The following is a 23,210-nucleotide window of genomic DNA, read 5'->3' as shown; positions in this document are numbered from 1 at the left end:
TTGCCTGTTGTTTTGTTGTTGCTAGTTTGAACACAGCATCACACTTTAAATAATGGACTTAATGACATTTTTATTTACGGTCATTTATTAAACTAGATTTCTATGTAGGCATTCAGGAGGTACCAAGGTATTCATAAAAGAGCCAAATTAAATGAATGATATTACATGGTGGACCCCGAAACTTACAAGTACTGTACTCTAAGCAATCTTCATCCAGTGCCTCTGCTCACTGTTTTGGAAATTGTCTAAATGAATGCAATCCATACGGCTGAATACTATCAGATCCTTTGAGACATTCAATTTATTTTATTTCATGTATTGTAAAGCCAGAGAAGACAATGACAAGGAAGTATTTTTAGCCTGTGAGCTTGGGAGTGATTTAAATAAAAGCCCACCATAACAGGCGGGATAGTGTTCACACCGGTGTCAAGCTGCCCTGTTACCATGGTGCTGAGTAGATCATACATTTTCCTTCAGTGCACTTGTCATATCCTATATTAAAATTGCCTAGTAATATCTAACCATGCCTGGAATTAAAAAGGCACTCTTCAATTGTGTGTGTGTGTGTGTGTGTGTGTGTGTGTGTGTGTGTGTGTGTGTGTGTGTGTGTGTGTGTGTGTGTGTGTGTGTGTGTGTGTGTGTGTGTGTGTGTGTGTGTGTGTGTCATGCTGATTACACTTCCCTGGTGAGCTAATACCGTTTTCAGGACTTGTTTCCACTCTGTAATTTCTCAGGTTTGTTGGCAGGGCCTGACATATGTTTTGGTTTGTTTGCATGTGTTTTTGATTTGTACCTTCGTTCCACGCCATAACATTGTACACATTCATTACTGTTGTTATTTTCTCACCTGGTCCCTTCTCACCTCTCTCTCTCTCTTACACATTAGTTTCTCTATTGACTACCTTTTAACTTGGACTCTTTTAGAGAGATTATAACAGTAACCATTATGGTATGGTAGAACCTGGGATTTAGTTGACTATACTTACTTTACTACACTACACACACACGCACGCACGCACGCATATGCATATGCGGCCCCGACCTGCACATTCCAGCATCTCTATGTAACGTCTCCCAAGACTCATCAAATGTAACGCATGTGTCCGGTAATAGCCACATTTTCTCTTAGGCCTACAGAGCAAGTATTATTATGTTTTAGCCTGCATCCGCCTTGAAACAAATGACAGTAAGAGCTTCCAATGGCAACATTTGTAATTAAGCTCTCTACAACCCTGCCAGATGTGTTTTTTAGCAGATCTCTTTCTTCACGCTGGGCGGAAATGAGGGATGTTGGACATGCTAATACAACCGTGCATGTGAGAGCCTGTTGAAATGTGAAGAAAATCCACAACATGGGTGATTTTGTAAGGGCCATACCATGAGGACTCATGTGAGCTGCATTGAAAATTAAGTGGGGAATGCAACAGTGTCAAAAGCACAATTGTCTGATAGTTTATGCAATGAGGAACTAATCAGGAATGCTAGGTCAAACGCTAGTCCCAAAACACACATACCAGCTTAAACAAAAACAACCAAATGCTTGTGCGTGTGCATGTTATTGTCCGTGCGTGTGTGGCTGCGTGCGTGGCAGCGTGCGTGCGCGCGTGCGTGTGTGTGTGCGTGCGTGCGTGTGCCTGTGTGCACACATATACAATTATATATTTTTGCTTGCCTGTATGCATGCACATTTAATCCCACAAGGATAACTGCCTTAGTATTCCGTGCTTTACGTCTGTACAAAGCTAGTGTTTTCTTCCCACACACACACACACACACACACACACACACACACACACACACACACACACTCACACTCACACTCACACTCACACTCACACACACACACACACACACACACACACACACACACACACACACACACACACACACACACACACACACACACACACACACTCACTTAGCTCCAACTGAGCTAGCTATCTGCCAGGGGGGAATTTCTGGTTCAAAGTGTTGGAATTTGGTGCCTGGACTGCCTGCTCTCTCTGTGTGCTTGTTTTGGATGAAGTTTGCTCAGACAAACGTGAGATGCTGAAGTTGATCTAGGGTTTGGTGTTTACATACTGTATGTGTATTTGTCTGTTTACGCGTGTGCCTTCGGGTGTGTGTGTGTGTGTGTGTGTGTGTGTGTGTGTGTGTGTGTGTGTGTGTGTGTGTGTGTGTGTGTGTGTGTGTGTATATGTGTGTGTGTGTGTGTGTGTGTGTGTGTGTGTGTGTGTGTGTGTGTGTGTGTGTGTGTGTGTGTGTGTGTGTGTGTGTGTGTGTGTGTGTGTGTGTGCACGCGCGTGTTCAGGATTGCTTTAAGTGTTAATGAGTTAAAAGTACTCATTTGCAGTGTGTACATCTCTCCTGAGATCTAATAGGGTTTTGTAAGATAAGATAGACCTTTATTGATCGCAGGATGGAAAGTCAGGTGCCATAGCTACAACATTAGAATGAAATAGAGCACCAAAGTCCTAACTTCACTGACGCCGCTAGAGGGCGCTACCCCCCTGAGTCGCAGCGTTATTTTTTGTGTTGAAATCTCCATAGGGGAATCTTAAATCATGTCATAAAAGAACTGTGTTCCAAAAATAAACAAATCATCCGGGAGATTTTACTCATATGGATATGAAGCATCAACCAAAGGTGGAAATGTACAAATTTACGCAAAGAGTAACTCAATAAACTCTAGAAACGAGGCAAATGACCCAACGCCTACATTTCACATGAACGCAGCTGATGTAGGGACAGTGATTTCAGATGCGGAAATTTTGTTTTTAATACTTTTAAGGCAGAATTAATTACAATTTCTCCAGAAACAGGCTGTATCAAATATGAATGAATATCATAAACGATGCAGAGCCACCCCCCTGACAGAAACGCCCAGATGATTTGTTTATTTTTGGAACACAGGTCTTATATGACGTGATCTAAGATTCCCCTATGGGGTATGGGGTTTTCGACACAAAAAATTACGCCGCGACCCAGGGGGATAGCGCCCTCTAGCGGCAGTGACGTCAGACTTCGGTGCTCTGTGTAGAGGAGAGAAATAAGAGTAAGAGTCAAGAAAGGTTTGGCAATGTACATCCTAGTAGTCCATGTGCAAGTACGCCAGAGTCCACGCAGGAGTCAGTATAAAGGTCACTAACGGACAGTACAGGTCAAGCTTGATTATGGAGCCTGATGGCCAATTTGTCTTGTTGCCTTTAAAAACAAGTGGTCAACCATACAGTAGTCATTTAACTAAGCTTGAAGGTAGAAGAGATAATAAGGTTGGTTGGTTGGAGATACTGTTACATAGGCTTCCATTCTGTCGTTATTATACAGTACAATGGCTTAACACCAGCTTTCAGCTATGCATATTTTTTTTATAATCAAACTCTCTCTCTCTGTTCTTCACCATGCAGTTATATTATACTGAGAATCATCCCACATAACTATTTGTGTGGGATTGTTTTCCTGAGAGTTCGCCAGTCTGTCCCTGTGGTCATTGTGTCACTTCCTGTCTCCTCTCCCTCTCTTCCTGTCAGGGGGCCGAGTTAAAACCTGGAAGAGAAGGTGGTTCATCCTGACTGACAACTGCCTGTACTACTTTGAATACACAACAGTAAGTCTCGGAAGAATGTTCTTGCGTTGATAAATGTTAACATCTTCACAGTACTCAGTTTTGCATGCGTGCATATGTGTCTGTGTGTGAGCAAATTCATCCATTTGTGTCTTCACTTTATGTCTGTATGTGTGTGTGTGTGTGTGTGTGTGTGTGTGTGTGTGTGTGTGTGTGTGTGTGTGTGTGTGTGTGTGTGTGTGTGTGTGTGTGTGTGTGTGTGTGTGTGTGTGTGTGTGTGTGTGTGTGTGTGTGTGTGTGTGTGTGTGTGAGTTGTCCTTGGAAATCTTTATCAGTGCATGTGCCTCTCCATGCCTGCTAGCTGCTAGATCAGCAGTGTCCTCCTCCTACCCTGGTATTATCCTTCAGGACACTATGATTATGTCCCGGCCTCTGGACAGCCTGCTGCACACACACACACACACACACACACACACACACACACACACACACACACACACACACACACACACACACACACACACACACACAATCTGCTCCATTACCGAGCAAGGGCTCAAGGTTGATTTCTGAGCTTGCAAAACATGTCACAGCATATTTTTGTCCTCTTTCTGTCTCTCTCTTTCTCTCGCTCTCTCTCTATCTCTCTCTCTCCCCCTTCTCCTCTTTCTGTGTTTTGCCTTTCTTTCCTCTGCTACTCTTATTCTTATTTCTCTTTCATGATTAGTTAATGTCACCGTTTCTCTTCTGTTCCTGAATCCTGTCTCCTCTTGTTCTTCCTTTCTTACCCGTTCATCTCAATCTATCTGTCTTGGTCTCATCTCTCTCTGCCTCTCATCCATGTCTCCTCCAGGACAAGGAACCTCGTGGCATCATTCCTCTGGAGAATCTCAGTATCAGGGAGGTGGAGGAGCCTAGGAAACCAGTGAGTGTCCTCACCTCACTACATTATTATCACCTTGTTACACTTAACTTCTATGGCTCAGCACACCGTGGCATATAGGTCATGGCTGATTAACCACTTATGCCCTATGTATTTTTCATACTGTTAATATTCTATAATGACATGCCCAAAAATAGGGATGTCAGGTTGAAAGCAATTAATGAAAGCAACATCACTGTAATGCCGTGTCCCCACAATTACCATATCAACTCTAGGCTAACATCATGATCACAAATCTTGGCAAATTTGTGCAGAACCTAATTATGTGAGGTTTTGTAGAAATCACAGTATGCTGCAGTTGATCATTAACTTGTTTCCACCTTATTCTTCTCCTGCAGAATTGTTTTGAGCTCTACAACCCAAATCACAAAGGCCAGGTGATCAAAGCCTGCAAGACAGAGGCGGACGGACGCGTGGTGGAGGGCAACCATGTGGTGTATAGGATATCAGCACCCACGCCAGAGGAGAAGGAGGAGTGGATCAAATCAATCAAGTAAGACTCCAATGCAAGTCTACTCAGCAGAAGCACCTTGAATTGTGCTCACCTCTGCATCTTCTACTGTAGAATAGACAGAGGAACCATTCCATGTATTTGACGTATGATGTCAATGGGATTTTTGTTTAGTGACGTTCTCACATACTGCACCTCTTGCATCAGTGGTTCTCAAACTTTTTCATGTCAAGGCCAAATGAATACGGATTTGGCCGCTGACCCCCTTCTGAAAAGGTTTTGTGCCAGGGACCCCCAGAAGATATTTTCAAAAATAGCAGCTGTACAAGCTCACTGTACAGCGCAGCACAAAGTTATGTGCTGTGAGCTTGTAGATCTGATATTTATGAATAGCCAACATATACGGTACAGTACATGGATAAAGTGGTTAAAATGATTGTGATTCTATGTTAAGGACCCCCTGGAACCCCCCAAGGACCACTAGGGGTCCCCGGACCCCACTTTGAGAACCACTATCTAACTATATAAATGGCGAGCAACTTCCGCACCCTCGGTGGTGACACCCCACAGCTCTGTTATCGGATAAACAACGCACCGCCAGACCACATGTCGCCTACTGACTCGCCACGGCGGCCGCACTGAATTTACGCCTCGCGTAGGGGACATCTCACTGTTCACTACACCTTTTCCACCGCGCAACATAATTAATTATACTCACCAAATGTCGGACAAAACGGAAGGGGAGGCAGCTTCGTACCGTTTACCGTGCGCACGACCTCATCACCACAACAGCAGGCAGCCGCTGCGGGGTTTTTTTCCTTTTTTTCCAAACTTTTTTTTTGGTCACCATTTTCTCCAGGCACCATTTCTGGTGTAACGTCGGGTGTTTCTTTTCACCAGCCAATCACCTTTCACGTTGCCACGTCCGTTGCCACGTCGCGCTGACGTACGCTAAACAAGCGCTGCCGTGCGCACAATGCAAACGAGCCCAAAGGCGCGCAAAAATAAGCCGACCATTGCTTAGACACAAAGTCCGACCTGGCAACGCAGCCTACGCCAATCATGTGTGAGAGATCTACAAGCTATGGGGCAGAGACGCCACCGTATCTTAGCAACAACTACAGCGCTCACTCTCATTGGTCGTGTCACGCTAAGAGCAGTCTCCAGACAATGGCATCGCAGACAGCTTGCTGTTACTGCTGTAGCCATCACAGGCAGTTGCAGCACGACGGACAGGGCGCTGTGATAGCTGCCATGTCGCTAACGCTAACCTGGTTGTCATGCCTGCAGCGGCTGTGCAATCACTTTGTCAACAATGCACGTTCGTGTGGTGAATGTCTATATTGCTGCTCAGTTCGTCCATTGTAGATGGTGTATGTTTGTGTGTGTCTTCTGGAGTTTGTGTGTGTCTTCCCCCCCCCCCCCATACACGTACTCACAACAACACCAGGCGGCCGCCATCTTGCAGAAAGGGCTGCCATTCGCCAGCTTTCAGAAAAACAAGCAACCACCTTCATATTTTTTTTTTTTTTTTTTTTTTTTTCCTTTTGGAAATTCTCATCCCACGATTTCCGCGCGGACCACCAGGGGGTCCGCGGACCCCCTGGTGGTCCGCGAAACATACAAAATATAATTTCTTCTACTTATTTTTCATCATTTTGTAACTTTTACATTACACTTTCTTACAATTTTTTTTTTTTTTTTCCCTTTTTGCAAATGTTACTTACACAATTTGTCTACCCCCATATACACACGCCCACGCGGGCCCCGTGCGCGTACATGCCTCTAACAGCCATAATCCCCATCTATACTGCCCACTCTGTGCTGCAGCTACACGGATACAGACACAGGGACACGGAGGGACCAACAAACGCAAAGCCCCGTGCGCGGCTGGTGTTGAGGGGGGCGTAGCCCCCCGAAACTCTAGTATTACATAACCTAGTTGCTGGTGCCCTCAGTATTAAATCCCTTGTAATTGCCTGCGTAAGAGATGGCACAATGTCAAAGACAGTCGGCTCAGCAGAGTAGGGCTGGTGCTTGTGCACTGTAACAATCTCCCCTGCAAACCCCTTCTTCAAGTGTATTCACAGGGGAAATGGTAAGGGATTAGTCACCGCTTATAGCACCCCAGGGGGTGAGCCAGTATTATGCCCAGCAAGCTTAACCCAAAGAGGAGGCTCCAAACTGGGCTAACACATTAGCAGCAGCCCCCCATAGCGAACAGTGCCGTGAATCTCACCAGAGGGGTCCACGAGAACCCAGGGTCTTGGGAGATAAATGGCTTTTTATGGAAATCGTGATTTCACCTCATTTTCAGTCATAAATGTGGAGTTTCATGGGGGAACACTTTTAGTATCAATCAGTTGCATCAGTAGAGAAAGTGGACCACAGGCTCTGATAACTGAATCTCACAGAGAGGTAGAATGTAGATGTATCCATTTGTGTATTTAATGTAAGCTTCTACATTTCATTGATCATATTTGAGATGATATTCATTCATTATGGGCAGGGTAGCAACAAAGGAAATAGCATTTCATATGTCATCTTTTCACAGTTGGGTTTGATCTCTTTTCTTTTTCCATTGAATGTTCCCGTACGGCACCTTACGGTGCCGTTTTTGTTTCGTGAACAAATTGGGTTGTGGAAAAAATTACAATAAGCTTTTTGGAAAGAAAGGGAATTCTCACGGCTCCACTCTATATCGCGTGGCAGTGTATACGTGAATGGTATCCGCAGTGAGGGGGGTTGAGCTGCTTCTTGCTTTGTGCTGCCGCTAACAGGATTTAGCAGCCATGAAACTGGGCTCCTCTGTAGAGCCCACATGGCTTCCTGACTCACTTTGGTCTTGTTGTGCAGGGTGTCGTTTCCGTCGCCCTGAATAGGAAGAGAGAAAGCTGAAGATTCAGTAATCTGGAGCACTATTGTTTTCACTCGCACAGACCCATAAACCTGCTGAACAGCAGGAGGGAAAGCGAGGTGTGTGTGTGTGTGTGTGTGTGTGTGTGTGTGTGTGTGTGTGTGTGTGTGCGTGTGCGTGTGTACATTTTACTATGTGCTTGGCAGAGTTCTAGAGTGGGGAATCAGTGAGAGGTTCCAGGGAAACTAACAGCAATGGAACCGGAGTACGGGTGGTGGGGGGGTAGGGGGTTCTTCAGAAACCATGGAAACCAAACTAGGTCACTGCACAAACTTTTCCCCCCTTTTTTTAATCTAGTTAAAGTGGGGGGTTGTATAAATGTGCCTACATTTCCATATCAAAGATGCCCTCTCTCATGTGGCGTTATTATTTATTTCATGGCTACACTTTGATTGGTTCCTCCAGGGCCAGCATCAGCAGAGATCCCTTCTACGACATGTTGGCCACCAGAAAGAGACGCATCGCCAACAAGAAGTGAAGAGCGACGTGCTCCTCCTTGTCCTAGGCTCCGACCCTGCCGTCTTTTTCCCCCACTTCCTGATCTTACCTGCCTGTGCACACAGAGACACACACACACACACACACACACACACACACACACACACACACACACACACACACACACACACACACACACACACACACACACACACCACACCACACACACCTACTTTTCTCCATCCATGGATTTGGAACCACCACCATCACCACTGCACACATACACATACTTGTCACCACGCAACACAAACACACAATCATTCAGCCTGGTTGTTCAAAGCTGCACTTGCCACAGACACGAGTGTCATCTCTTCATGGTGCTCTTCATGGTGCTTTATTGCAGCCTCTGGAGGCTTTAGTGACAGAGATGCCAGTCTCTCCCCTGGACCAACCCCAAGTCCTGAAGCCCTTGAGCTGGTCAGGCAATGGGACAGAGTACTGAGAGGGACAGGAAAGCTCCAGGACACAAAGATTAGAGCGCATCCTATGCCTGATTTATACTTAGTTGCAAACTGGTGTCGCGCAACCAAAAATAGCGGATCTGGAAGGTCTCAGCGCTGCGACCTTGTAGACTGGCTATTTTCAGTGCTTGACACCTGTACACAACCAAGTATAACTCAGGCTTTACTCCTCTGGGACACAGTGGACCAACACATGAGCAGACCTTCTTAAGACTTACCAGCCGGTGTTTGCTGATATGAAATATGCTGTCTTCTGTTCACCTCCTCCCCCCCTTTCCATCTCTGTTCCAAGCCTACCCCTACATCTGCCTCTCATACTCTCCCGCTAATCAATGTGTGCCATGTGTTTTCCTCTGCACACACAGCTCAAGAAGCACAACTGCCATGTCTTTTTATTTCCTTCTCAGATGCTCCTACGTGCATGTGAAGTATTATAAACTCATTTTGAGATATGTTTGTACACGTGCGTAATGTGTCTCCGTGAGTGTGCGTGCGGCAGGCAGCCATATAATGCAGATGTCAGTGCATACAGTGAGTGTCCCCAGTGTGTGTGTGTGTGTGTGTGTGTGTGTGTGTGTGTGTGTGTGTGTGTGTGTGTGTGTGTGTGTGTGTGTGTGTGTGCGTGTGCGTGTGTATGCACCTCACTGTGCTTTATGTTGTACTTTAAACTCAAGAGTTCAAGATGTTCGTGCTCGAATCGCTTACAGAGGGCTAAACCGTTTCCTGTCAGGAGATGATGAACAGCAGAGCGATGCATGATGTCAGGGAACGCAGGAAAGAGTGAGACAGCGAGGACGTGAGTAGAAGGAGAGTCAGGACTGTGAACATTGCGGTGGAACCTCACCTGGACTATGTCGTCATGTCTCTCTGGTGCTGCGTTCGTCTCCCCAGGTGCCATTACAGGAGCTCTGCTCAGAAAACCTCAGAGATCAGTGCTAGGTTAGATTTAGGTTGAATTTAGCTCTAGACACGTGTTACAGTCTTGAGTCAGCTGGACTGATATCATATATTTGTGTGGACCACAGAATATTGAAATACTTTTATTTTAGTTAGTGTGTATGGTCCTGTTGCTTAGGCTTATATGGAGCCTACTTTTTAACTCAAAAAAGCCCATTGAGTAGAAAAGGTATTGACATTTTGAGGAGCAGGCTTGATTTATGCCTATGCAATTATTCATTAGGGTACCAGTCAGATTAAGCTTTTGTTTTTTCTCTCATGGTCCAAACATGTTGGACTGTCAGTGAGTATCGATGTGATTCTGTATGCATTTTGTTTGTAAAACTAAAGATCCTTGCTTGCTTTTTGTGTTCCTCTTTAAAAAAGAAAGAAAAAAAAAAGATATAACCAACATTTTGTATTTATTTTCATTTGTGAAATGATTTATCACTACCTGTAAGATGTTAAACGATATACTGTATGCTTAAGTTATGTATGTGTATATAATGTATATGTTTTCTGTTCCCCTTTTGTTGTTGTATACACATTATGTCATTATGTTTTAGCCTACTGGCAGAACCTTTCATTCAAGTACAAGTTTGGGGTCTTCTTTACAAAAGCCTTAAACATATTCATAATGAAATTGATGATGGTAATGATGACAATGATTATTGTGGTAATTGTGATGGTGGTGATGATGATGATGATGATGATGACATTGTTGGTATGGAGGCAATAACTGTGATAATCATAAAATAATATTTTATTTATTTCTGATGATGGTAATAATATCAATGTTGATGATGATGATAATGATGTTGAAATGTCAACGATGGCCACAATGTCGAGGATGATGAATATAATGTTGGTAATAATAGAAATGTTGATGATAATAATGGTTAAAGTTTCACTGATGTCGGAAGTTATATCTCTGACTGATAAGGTCTAAACCAGTAGTTTTCTATTTGATTGTAAAATAAAAGTGAAGACCCTTAACGTTAGGGTAAAATATTACCTTCTATTGCCCTTATATGGGTTATAGCTACATTAACTTTTATATTCTCTGTAAAAGCTATTGGTCATGTTGTACATTAATGTATCTACATAAAGTATACATAAAGCTTACAGCAGATGTATGCAGTATTTATTATTGATGCCAGTCTTGACCTACATATTTGCATGAATAATCAATGGATTACCCAGATATTCATTTGGGATGTTATACTTTCTGACAATTTCCAGTATTTACATTTTCTTGTTCATGCAGTATAGGTGTAACCAGGGGCCAAGCACATTTTTCCCAGTCAGTGATTTTATTAGGGATCGAGTCCAATAACTCCTATGGGGATCTTGGATGTCATATTACCAGTATGTGACATCCGCCATCTAATTAATATATTTTTTGTATTTTAATGTTGAAATACAGGAAATACATAGACATGTCAGTAATCCATGACGTATGACTCCAAATTTGGGCAAGGTTTCTACTCAATCTGAACCCCATTCACTACCATTATTTTCAATTAACGTTAAATATTAAAAAATATATATAAAACTTCAACACAACACGTGTGGGGGTGCTTCCTTGGCCTACTGGCAGCATGCACAAGAAATGTGTTGCACACACTCACACACACACACACACGCACGCACGCACGCACACACGCACGCACGCACGCACACACACGCACGGCTTATGGTGCCATTTTTAAGCATAAGCCTGAAGCAGATCTACAAGCCCAGCTCTGTGAGCTTGTAGATCGGCAGTTTTCCAGTGTATGACACTGTCACGCAACTAAGTATAAATCATGTTTTACTCTAATTTCAACCCCTAAACCTAACTTCTAAATGTCTAATCATGAACCTAACCCCAACCTGAATATTTTTCTAACCGTAAACATATCTCTCAAACTCTTTTTAACCATAAAACAACAATTCTCCTTATGAGGATCAGGACAATCTATTCTCATAAATATACTAGATATATATGCTACACTAGACATTTTTACCTCATAAGTATAGTAATACAAACGCACGCATGCACGCACACACACACACACTCCCTCTTGCTAACCTGTGCTTGATTGACAGAGAACAGTCATACACTTGGTCTAAAAGGATTTACACAAAAAGGTCCTAGTGGACTTGTTTCCATTGAGGTCCTATATATTCAATTCATCAACATAACATAAAAATAACACCAAAAATCTATATCATCCAAAGAATAAAACACTTATTATGTACTATATGAGTATAAAAAAGAGGGGATGAAAGCCAATCCCTTTTTTTTTTTGCTTAATTGCTTAACCCTGTCTTCTGCCCTGACCCTGAGTCATTGTCTCCGCCAGGCCGAAGGCATGGCGAGAGAGTATGTTTTACCCTTTATCCGTCCGTGTGTGTGTCCGTGTGTCCGTGTGTCCGTGTGTCCGTGTGTCCGTGTGTCCGTATGTGTGTCCTGTAGTGTGTTAGCAGCTAATCTCTGGCACCGTTGGCCCGGTCGCTGCGAAACTGTGCACACACTCCCTGGATGCCAATTCAGAACCTCTGCCTCACATTTTTCACATGGGCCTGTTATGGCACCACCTGGAGGCCGATTTGTGCAAAACCCATTTTTTTTACATTACTCCTACAGATTTTATCCAAATGTCATGGAAATCGGTACACAGTATCTCTATAGTCATGTGATCAACACGGATCTGTCCGATTTTCCATATTCCATCCTCATTGGCTAAGGTTCGCTTCAAAAATTTGCAGGATTGGTCCGTTTTGAACAAAATGCCTCAAATCATGAACGCAGCTTGCGATTTCAGTGAAATTTCACAAACACATTCCCACTAGGCCAAGGAAGAAATGCCACCCTTTTTCACATTGGCCTGTTATAGCGCCACCAGCAGGTCTAATTTAGCAAAACACATTTTTGGAACAAAATGCCTCAAATCATGAATGCAGTGTCCGATTGCCGTGAATGACCTAAGAATAAATGGCACCCTTTTCACATTGGCCTATTATAGTGCCACCAGGAGGCCACAATAACCTACCTGACCTGGCGGAGACCTGTGCTCCGAGGAGCACTTTTTCTAGTTTCTCTTCTCTTAACCTCTGGCTCCCTCTGTTGTACACTGGGAGTTAAAGGCGGTAAGAGGCAGTTGTAATAACACTACAAAATCACTGACATACTGATAATTGATTTCAATGTAGTTCTTATTAACTATGCAGAACCAAGTTAATGTTTAGTGTGAAATGTTGACAGTGACCACTGTCATTTTGATTACCGGTGGAGATGTTTTATCCCTGCTTCTGGTCAGACTGAATTAAACACATGCATTTCCTTTGGGGAAATGCATGTAGACTGTGTGATATGTCATTATGTTTGGTAATACAATTTAACAAAAACATTTACCACATCCCTATTTGGCCCAAATTTGTATTGAAAAATAACAAGTTTACAATGCGCTCTGATATTTCTTCTATTTGACACACAAAGAAGTATAAGCGGTTAAGAAAATGTGGCCCTCCTGTTTTCCTTTTTTTTTCGCATCCAAGTGCATCTGACTGGTCAGACAGGTACAAAGCACTCCATCTCTTTTATGACTTTAAGCTTCGATGGGGCCATAATAGTCAACTCCATATCTATAAAAATGTGCTTTATCAGGAGCTTTATCAGGCAACACTCTCTCCTCTGGCAAGTCTGCCATCTTCTGGTCCAAAAGCCTTCCACGGTGCTTGTTAGCAATAAATTATTATATATATTCTATATCTGGGAACCACTCAAAAAAAAAATCATCTTTAGTCAGTAGTTATTACATATTACGTTTCTATCACACAACTTTGAAAACAGCCTCTACTTAAAGGACTTCAAGTTTGAAAAGTTAGACCAGGAGGCTGAGAATTCTCAACTGTCTCCACTAGAGACCTGTTTCACCTCATGTGAGATGGACAGTACAGAAATAATGCCCAAACATTGGATTGATTACATTTACTACAGAAGTGCACATATTTTTCTCATCTTTAAAAAAGTGTGTGTGGGGGCGGGGGGGCGGGGTGAAGACTTTATAAGCGGTTAGGGCTATCCCCTCACAGCAAAATCATGGATTAATCAGTCGGTGTGGTCTTACTTACATTAGTCATTTAATTTTGTATGCTTTTTTGCTGGGTAGAGCAGAATGAACAGGCCTCTGAGGTCCTTCTCCTGATCTCTTTTATTAAATCAGCTCTTGATACATAAGCCTCTTTTATTAGATTACTTTTTGATCCACAAGCCTCTGCCTCCTCTTTGGTGACAACAGTGCAGAGTTTGACCACTCCGTCTTTCAGTTCCTGTTCTCCCAGGATGGCTACCAGGGGGATTTCTGAGCGCACACAGTACTGCACCTGGTTCAGGTATTTGGGGTTCCTTTTGTACTCTGTCTCTGCCTTGATGCCAGCAGTCCAGAGCTCGGCCGTCAGTCGGAGTCTCTCCTCTAGTAAGTTCTTCTGTGCTGAGACCACCATGACCTGCACCTCTGTGGTACGCACGTTGTTACCCTTGGCCTCCATGATAGAGAAGATCCTCTCCATGCCAATGCTGACCCCGACACACGGCACCTTCCTATCCTTGGGGGAAATCCTGTCCACCAGGTTGTCATACCGTCCACCTCCAGCCACACTGCCCATGCTTGCGGTAATCAACACAGCCTCATAAATTACACCTGTGTAGTAGTCCAGACCTCTGGCTAGGCTGAGATCAAACAGCACCTTGTCTGTGACCTGAAAGATCTGCAGGTAGTTGAAGAGCTCCTTCATGTCGGTGAGGCCAGCACAAATCTTGTCGTTCTCACACATCTTCGTGTCTTTAAGCAGGCGCTCTACTAGGTCAATACCACCCTTCTTCATTTGCACATATTTACCAATCTGCTCAGCCACCTCCTCCGATACGCCCTTCTCCATTATCTCATTTTTAACGTCTGGCCAAGACATTTTGTCCATTTTGTCTACAGACGAACAGATGGTGCAAAACTTGTCTTTCGGAACACCGCACATGTCAAACATTCCCTCCAGAATACGTCTGTCATTGACCTTGATGCAGAAGTCTCCCAGGTCCAGCTCGCTGAGGATTTCGTAGATGATCTTCAGGCATTCAGCATCGGGGATCATATTGTCATACTTTCCTGCTATGTCAAAGTCACATTGGTAGAATTCCCTGTAGCGGCCCGGGCCTGGGTTGTCACGGCGATAGACCTTGCCTATTTGGTAGCGCTTAATATTGCTGACTTTGTGCAAGGCCAGGTAGCGGGCAAAGGGCACAGTGAGGTCATATCTGAGAGACAACAGCTCTCCACCTTGGTCCTTGAGGTCGTATATCAGCTTAGCGTCCTCGCCATACTTGCCTGTCAATGTCTCTTTTAGTTCAAATACAGGTGTGTCAATGGTCTCAGCACCGTGACGTTTGAAACAGCCAATAATGGTGTTTAGCACCTTCTCTCTGATGGCCATCTGCGAGGGGATGTAGTCTCTTGTTCCCTTAGGAGTTTTAAGAACAAACTGGTGTTTCCTCCCACTGTCTCCTGCTTCCACTACTTCCTCCAACCCCTTTTCCATTTTCAGGAAGACCTTGTTCTCTATCTTAATCTCATTATTCTTCATCATGTCCTTTTCCCCCTCTGTTTCCATCTTCTCCAACCCTTTTTGCATGTTTAGGATCTTGATTCTCTGGAGTCTCTTACCTTAATAATGTCCACCAGGTCTCCAACATTCAGCACTACTGACCAAAAGCAAAACTCAGCAAATGACTGAATACTAACTAGCTGACACGTTTATATACCCAAATTCAATCACGTTCTTGTCACAACTGCACGCTGATTGGACAGAGTATGTTGACAAAGTCACTGTTCTGTTGCTATGGTAGCAGAGATCAAACATACTCAATTTTTTCTCAGTCTCCAGAGAGACGATGTGAACATTGTAATGAACATGCACTGGTATGCATTTCTGTATTATCTATGATAAAACATAACTGCACATACTTTTGATGATGCTCACAAAATGATAACTCAAGGTGAAATTTGGGGAAATTACAAGTGTGGGTGCCTTGAGGAATCCGCCAGGAGACATTGCATTAGACGCCAAGCAACATGCAATTCAAATTTGCTGCGGGGGATTTTTGCTTTTGGCGCTCACTAATAACAAAACACTAATAAATAAAGTCGTACAAGTACTATCGTGCTGGCCTTATATGGGCAACCACATTAACAAAAAAATACATAAGGTTGTACAAGTAGGCCTACTATAATGTGTTGGCCTTCTGGCAACCACACTAATTAACTGGGAAGCTGCATGCAACCACTCTAGCCCAATGGACAAAAGACTGAAGCAGGTGTAAATTGGATACTTGCACATGGTTACCAATCTACCCATCTTCTTCAATTCAAAATGCACACTTTTCTAGGCTACAGAAATGTTTGTTCAATCAATCAATCAATCAAAGTTTATTTATTTATATAGCACATTTCATACATCAAGTGCAGTTCAATGTGCTTCACAGAATAGGTTTAAAAATAAACCTTGTCAGACTTGTTGTCTGATTGAGTGCCGGTTCCTTTTTATATTATGTTAGCCTCGCCTTCGGCCTGGCGGAGACAAAAAAGCTATACAATGTGAATATGCTCATCATGATGAGATCCCCCTCCCCCTTTCTTGGCATTTAAAGAGTGTGTGTGTGGACTTCCACAGAGGTTGTTGAATTAGATTTCTTTGCGCCATCCTTTCTTGTCATGACAACGGGTTAGAGCCAAGCCTCTGCCAACAGTCTCTCACAATTGAAGAGTTGGTCGCAAAGTTTCACAGTCTATTCACTGGAGAACCGGACAGCTCCGGAATGAAGCCGCTAGAGTGTTGAAGAGGCAGCAGGACGCTGCTTAGATCCTGTTTACATTGGTGGTTTATTACAATATTCTCAGAAATCGAGAATTTGAGGGTGGAATAAACAGCAAGTGAAACAATTGTTCCAGGTAGGTTGATTTTCTTTTTTTTTATCCTTGACTTTAAAATGATTAAAATCACTTGTCGTTTGATGAGACCTTAATTTATACCACCTGTTTAACTCACTATCAAACGCTCTGCATTCAATTAACCCTAACACTAACAATTAGAATAACTTAGGCTATTCATTAGTCATTAACATATTGTTTTGAAGAAATGTTTGTCTTTAGTAGCCAACTTAAAAATAAATATCTTCATCCATAAAACCAGCATTTATGTGATTCTGTTGATGATCATTTTTTGTAGTAATTATGGTAGGCTTTTGTGTCTTGAGGCTCCTAAGGGACCCTCACTCAAATAGGCTACATACTGTAATATTTTTAACACACCCCAGTCAATGGCTAACAGCATTTTATAGTATATTATCCTATTATCCTAAATTGTGACATAAGAAAACAGGCAATGTTCTGGTAGGCCTACAGCACATAATAACAAAGTTGTTTTACTGTCGAGAATATTTTATTCAAAGTTCTTCAAAAGAACATCACATGAAGTATAAAGTAACAGAAGACAGTAGACATTCTTGTCTAAGGACATAATAGGCCTACTTTGTAAGTTACAACTGACACATTTTGCTGCCTGCTTGTGCCCAGTTCTCTCCCTGAGCTTTTCCTGCAGAATATTTACTTTATGTATAGTAGCCCTGTAATCACCAACATTTGTATTGTAATAACAGTAATTTGTTGATTGATTATAGGTGACTTACATTCACGTATTTTGTGATTTCATAGCATATCATTCTGTTCTGTTACTTCCCAATTCTGTTGCTGAGGCTGTTTATTCCTCTTACCTTTACACCACTTAAGCCTTATTTTGTACTTCCTCGCTCATGTCATGCAAAAATAGTGAAAATAGCCATACAATTTGTGAGCTTGTACATCTGCCATTTTCTCTTTTTTTCTCTTTGGACATTTCTGCCTATTACAACATGCCTAAAATAAGGACCCCAGGTTGAAAGTGGTTCACATGTGCTGTCTTACAGGACCTGGAGGAAAGGAAGCCATCATGTTTTCCCTTTCAGAGCTTGCCTCTCTGAATGAACGTCAGAGCAGTTCCAAGCTGTTGAAGCCCTGGTGGGAGGTGTTCATGGACTATCTGGTGGTTCTGATGCTGATGGTGTCGGTTCTGTCTGGTACAGTTCTGCTGTCGAGGGACAGGGTGGTCTGTCTGCCCCTACTGGACCCCCCCAACACCCCCACTGCCACAAACCACAGTTCGTCCACTGTGACACAAACCTCAAACTCTAATCCATCTGCAAAGGTTTCTTCTCGTGAAACCCCTCACATCAGTAGCCACAGCCCACATCCTCCAGCCCGGGGTAGACGCACTCATCTGGTCTATCAACAGTACATATACATCAGCCAGGTACTGTCTATGTGTGCTCGTGCGTGCGCAAGAGAGAGAGAGAGAGAGAGAGAGAGAGAGAGAGAGAGAGAGAGAGAGAGAGAGAGAGAGAGAGAGACACTCACACATACACACACCGATGTGACGTGTTGTGAGCTTGTGAGTTTAGTGCGTACCCAGTACCACAAAGGTCTGCTCTGCTTGTTCACTGTTTAGATTCTAAACCGCAACAAGCAGAAAGAGCAGATTAGCAATGGAGCCAGGCATTTCTGGGTGATCATCTTGTGGATAGAGGCCAGTATTTTGTCTCTAATGCCACTGACATCAAAGCAGTGGTTGAACAGTACCCCTGTTCAACCACTTTCAAACTGGCATTCCTATTTTGGGCATTCAGCTTGTAGATTTTAGTACAACACTGTCTTACAACAAAGTATAAAATAGGGCTCAAGTGGTTAAGATCAGACCACAATGGCCATTCCACTGCCCTAAACTAGAGGGGTTGGCAGAATATCTGTCAATCCCTCTGAGCGTCTCTCTACTCTGAAGATGTGGCCAGAATGCCAGCAGTGGTGGTGGGCCCACCAGACCACCACCACCGGGGTGAAGAGGGTGAAGAGGACCATGGCCTCCAATAACTGGCATGCAGTAATTCTTGGGACAACTTGTGGACATCTGGAAAAGTGGCGAAAAGGCAGCTAAGCCTAAGTGTTTTTGAAGATTCATGTCCATTATCTGTTTGTTTGTTTGTTTGTTTGTTTGTTTGTTTGTTTGTGTTTTGAACATCTCTCTCTCTCTAGGTGTGCTATCATGAGGCTTTGCCCTGGTACTCTCGTTTTTTCCCCTACATGGCCATGCTGCAGTCCCTGCTGCTGCTAGCCAGCGGCTCCTTCTGGTTCCACTTCCCTCTCACATCTGCCCGCATCGAACACTTCCTAGCTATTTTAGCTAAGTGCTGTGAGTCGCCGTGGACGTCCCGTGCCCTGTCCCACGCTGCCCAGCAGGAGAACATCCATGCCAAGAAAGACAGAGAAGAAGAAGTAGGGGAGAAGGAGGAGGAGATGGCGACACCTCAATCTGCTCATCCTCCGACGCCATCGTCACCCTGGGTACCACGTAACCGACAGTCCAGCTGGGACTCGGGCACAGACAGTCCTCTTTTGAAGAGATCAGGTAGTGCATCCACCACCGGCCCTCCTTCACCGTGCCCCTTAACGCTCTCTCGGAACCCGTCTCTGTCATCTGTGAACCCGGCCCCACAGGTCCCACACGTTAACGCCTCCAAGCGCCTTCGATTGGCTCCCGGTGGCCCCAGACGGGTGGTTAGCCTGGATAAGAGTGACGGAGAGCAGGCCAGGGCGCTGTTCGAGAGGGTCAGGAGGTTCCGCGCCCACTGTGAAAGCTCCGATGTCATTTACAAGGTGAGAGGTCATCTGGAGAATTACATTTTTACCTTCGTGAAATACCACTTTTTATTGTCATCCAGCAGTGGCCCTGTCCAACCACAGGATATACATTTCTCAATAGAAGAGCAAGTAGACCAACTACAACCACTGCAGTTGTATTAGTAATACTGTATCAACAACATACTCTCCATCTGTACCCCAGATAGGTCAAAATAACAATTTGTACACTAAACTAAACTAAGCTGTTATAACGTTTTTGGTTTTTTTGCATCACAATGAAGCAAATGTTTTGAAGCTTTGTGATGTTTTATTGTTTTGTTGAAATAACCGTGCATTTTCCACCTGCATCATAAAGTAATCTGTCCTTTTAAAAGGTCATTTGAAATCAATACAATGGTAGATTATTATAAATCATTATATAATATATAATTTGCCTGAATGATATATGTGTGTGAAAATTGGCCTGACTCTCTCCGTTCAGGTGTACCTGGCGCAGACTATATTCAAGTTACTCATGGTGACACTGATACTGGGCTACAGCACGCCTCTACTGGACTCTGTGTCCTTCCATCACACTTGTTACCCTGAGGAGCATGCCCTCCTGGGATACGCCACCTTTGAGTGCACCCACGCCCTGGCTTCACTTCTGCACAAGCTGCTGGTCACATACTTGACTCTGGTGGGATTGTATGGTCTGTTAGATATTTACACGCTTAGCTGGATTCTGCACAGGTTAGAGCCCACTGTATGTCTATTTACAGTACATGCTTATCCACTTAAACCATATTTACTTGATCGGAGTCCCCCAGGTCTCTATAAGCCTGCTAATCTGTTCCCCTCTACACCAAATCTCTTCACTGGAAATAGCAGACGCTAGGGTTCAAGTGGTTAATATATTTTGGTAGTAATTCATTGTTCTATTGAAGTGCTGGCACTGATTTCAACCTGGTGTCCCTATTTTGGGACTTCGCAATTTTGTTCATTATTACTGATAATAGAGTAACTGCATTAGATAGAGAGAAATCCAAAGAATTTAAAGGGCATAATTAGATAGATGTTTATGTTCCAAATAACAGATGTCCAGAGGCTGGATAATAAGATTATCAATATTCTGTGCTTCAGGGTATTTTTTGTTTGAATCTTCTCGATTAAATGTATGTTTAAAAATAAACAAAGCAAGCAAGACAATTCTTCTGTTGATTTAAATTAAATTATTACTCTGTGAAAGGCATTAGTTTATTTTAAGGCACAGCATTTTTGCTCCTCTGTAAGACTTTGCACATAATCTTGTTTGACTTGGTCGTGTATTTTCTTAACCACTTAAGCCCTATTTCATAAATCGAATCATGTGGCTCAAATGTGGATTTCAGAATTCATGTGGCCAGCCTGTGACGTCATTCATCTATGATGTCAGTCATCTATGACATATCTGTGACTTATGTCTCCAAATTTGGGCAAGGTTTCAGCCCGATCAGAGATTTCCATTATTTTCAAAGCTTAGCTCCAGGAACACAGATATAGGCTCGCATCTGAGAGGAGGCTATAAAAATAGAAACAATAGAACTTCCTCACAAGCTTTTACATCTATTTTTGTTTTGTTTTCTACTATGTCCAAAAATGGGTACGCCAGGTTGAAAGTGGTAAAGGTAAATAATGGCTGGGTGGTGTATGTGCATATTTGCATTTAATATCCATGTGTACAGAACATAACATTGACTCTATCAGGATTCAGCATGATATCATGTGTTTGTTGGTTGTGTCTCTGCTCAGTTCTCTACGACAGTATTCCTTTCATGCGCTGAAAGAACCGTGCTCCCTGAGAGACGTACCCGATCTCAGCAACGACCTGGCCTTCCTCACGCACATGGCCGACCAGTACGACCCTCTCCTGGCCCAACGTCTGTCCGTCTTCCTGTCCCCCGTCAGCGAGACCAGACTGCTGGAGGAGAACCTGGAGAGGCGCTTCGGAGTGGAGAGGCTGCGTTCCATGACCAGCATGGATGCGGAGGGTCTGTGCAGGCTACAGCTGGTAGCTCTGCCTCGCCTCCCCCCAGCCCTCTTCACCCTCAGCCAGCTGCACGTCCTGAAACTGGAGCTCATCGCCGACGCCAAACTCACCGCACAGGTCGCCAATATGACCTCACTCAGGTAAGTCAGGTGAGGTCGGTTGAGACCTACATCTAAGAATTTCACTCATTTGTATGTTAGATTTAACAATAAAAATGTAACCTTGTAATATTGAGACCTGCACTGCAGAAATCAGACAGATTCTGAGGTGTAGGCATATTTATTGAGGGAAAGAGAAGATTATTTTCCTTCTGATTAAACCATTATTTTTCAATTGAAGTTATTTGAAGCAGGTAGAATTTACATTAAACGTACCTATTACTCTCTGTTTAATAACACTCAATTCAGTTCAGTTGTGTCTTAATTTGACTTTCTTAGGGTTGCCAGTTTTGCCCGATCTTATTGTGAATCACATCGAATTACATCAAAACCTCCCTTTACACACATCCACTGTACTGTATGAGTCATGCCTGTCATTCCAACAGGGAGCTTCATCTTTACCACTGCAGTGCAGCTGTGGAGCCAGGGGCCCTTGGATTCCTCCAGGAGCGCCTAGAGGTCCTCCATCTCACCTTCACCCAGGCCGCAGAGATCCCCGGCTGGGTCTACTCCCTCCGTGCCTTACATGAGCTTCACCTTACTGGCCGTCTTGGCTACGAGGGTGGGGTGGGCCGTGGCTGGGCGCTGGGGAGCCTCCGCCACCTTCGCCACCTCCGTGTGCTGGTGCTTCGGGGCATGTTGCAGCGGGTCCCTGGGGAACTGTGTGAGGTGACAGGCAGCCTGGTGAGGTTGGAGATCCACAACGAGGGCACCAGGCTGCTGGTGTTGACAGGGCTGAGACGCATGACCAGCCTGACGGAGCTGCAGCTACAGGGCTGCCAACTAGAGCGTCTTCCCTCTGCCCTGCTGGCTCTGACGAACCTACGCACGCTTGATCTGCAGCACAATAACTTGAGAACTCTGGAGGAGCTGCTTAGCCTGGCTCACCTCCGCCGTCTTTCATGCCTCAAGCTTGCCTATAACCATGTGCTGGCCCTGCCTGCCAGTGTTGGGGTTCTGCGGTCCCTGGAATTCTTAGATCTGGCCGACAACCAGCTCCAGAACCTGCCCTCCGCTCTCTTCAGTCTCCACCGCCTTCGCAGGCTCCTACTGGCTGGCAATCTGCTGCAAGTGCTGCCAGCCGAGGTGAAGGCATTGCAAATGCTCACAGAGTTGGACGTCAGCAGGAACAGGCTGGAGAGTCTTCCCCCAGAGCTCTTCAGTGGTTGTTTGGAACTGCGCAGCCTGAATGTGGCGCACAACTCCCTGGGTTCTCTACCTCCAGGTATTGGTTCTTTGAGCCACCTGTCTCAGCTGGACCTACGTTGCAACAGCCTGGAGGAGCTACCTACAGAGCTCAGCTGCTGTCCAGGCTTGCATGTAGGTGGCCTGTTGGTTGAAGACTGGCTGTTTCACTCTTTGCCACGCCAGGTGAGGGACTTTCTGACCCAGCCCAGCTCCCCTTCTGGTAAATCATCAGAGACACACTCTCGTCCAGAGTCAGACAGTTTCCCTTACCTCTCGGCTGCACAATGGTGCTTCTCATCTGCCTTGGAATCCCGGATATAG

The 23,210-nt window shown here is 44.2% G+C and overlaps 3 protein-coding genes across 5 annotated transcripts in view; 2 read left to right on the top strand and 1 right to left on the bottom strand.

Annotated features, from left to right (window-relative positions):
* LOC311056313 (cytohesin-3) overlaps nt 1–10,896 on the top strand; it is a 56,212-nt gene extending 45,316 nt beyond the window's left edge. For all 3 annotated transcript variants that reach the window (XM_084072849.1, XM_084072850.1, XM_084072848.1), the window contains exons 10-13: nt 3,531–3,607; nt 4,419–4,490; nt 4,847–5,001; nt 8,282–10,896. In XM_084072849.1, coding sequence (XP_083928975.1) covers nt 3,531–3,607; nt 4,419–4,490; nt 4,847–5,001; nt 8,282–8,354 — 377 coding nt within the window. In that variant the 3' untranslated portion in view covers nt 8,355–10,896. The remainder of the gene's footprint in view (nt 1–3,530; nt 3,608–4,418; nt 4,491–4,846; nt 5,002–8,281) is intronic.
* Nucleotides 8,632–15,309, bottom strand: LOC311054632 (histidine--tRNA ligase, cytoplasmic-like; the record flags this gene model as incomplete). The annotated part of the gene is made up of 3 exons (XM_084070638.1): nt 14,016–15,309; nt 12,815–12,890; nt 8,632–8,812 (listed from the first exon to the last, which is right to left on the bottom strand). Exons 1-3 carry the CDS (start codon nt 15,241–15,243, stop codon nt 8,632–8,634), a joined length of 1,485 nt encoding a protein of 494 aa, XP_083926764.1. The 5' UTR covers nt 15,244–15,309.
* A 2,484-nt stretch (nt 15,310–17,793) lies between these two features.
* LOC311055842 (volume-regulated anion channel subunit LRRC8D) lies at nt 17,794–23,210 on the top strand (the record flags this gene model as incomplete). The annotated part of the gene is made up of 5 exons (XM_084072109.1): nt 17,794–18,153; nt 18,930–19,550; nt 20,017–20,267; nt 21,306–21,683; nt 22,088–23,210. The coding sequence occupies 5 exons, from the start codon at nt 17,794–17,796 to the stop codon at nt 23,208–23,210; spliced, it is 2,733 nt and encodes a 910-aa protein (XP_083928235.1).

The sequence above is a fragment of the Gymnoscopelus microlampas genome (assembly GCF_963454915.1).
Source record: "Gymnoscopelus microlampas genome assembly, chromosome: 11".
NCBI lineage: Eukaryota > Metazoa > Chordata > Actinopteri > Myctophiformes > Myctophidae > Gymnoscopelus > Gymnoscopelus microlampas.
The sequence above is the reverse complement of the archived record's forward strand: the minus strand, read 5'-3'. Positions and strand labels throughout refer to the sequence as shown.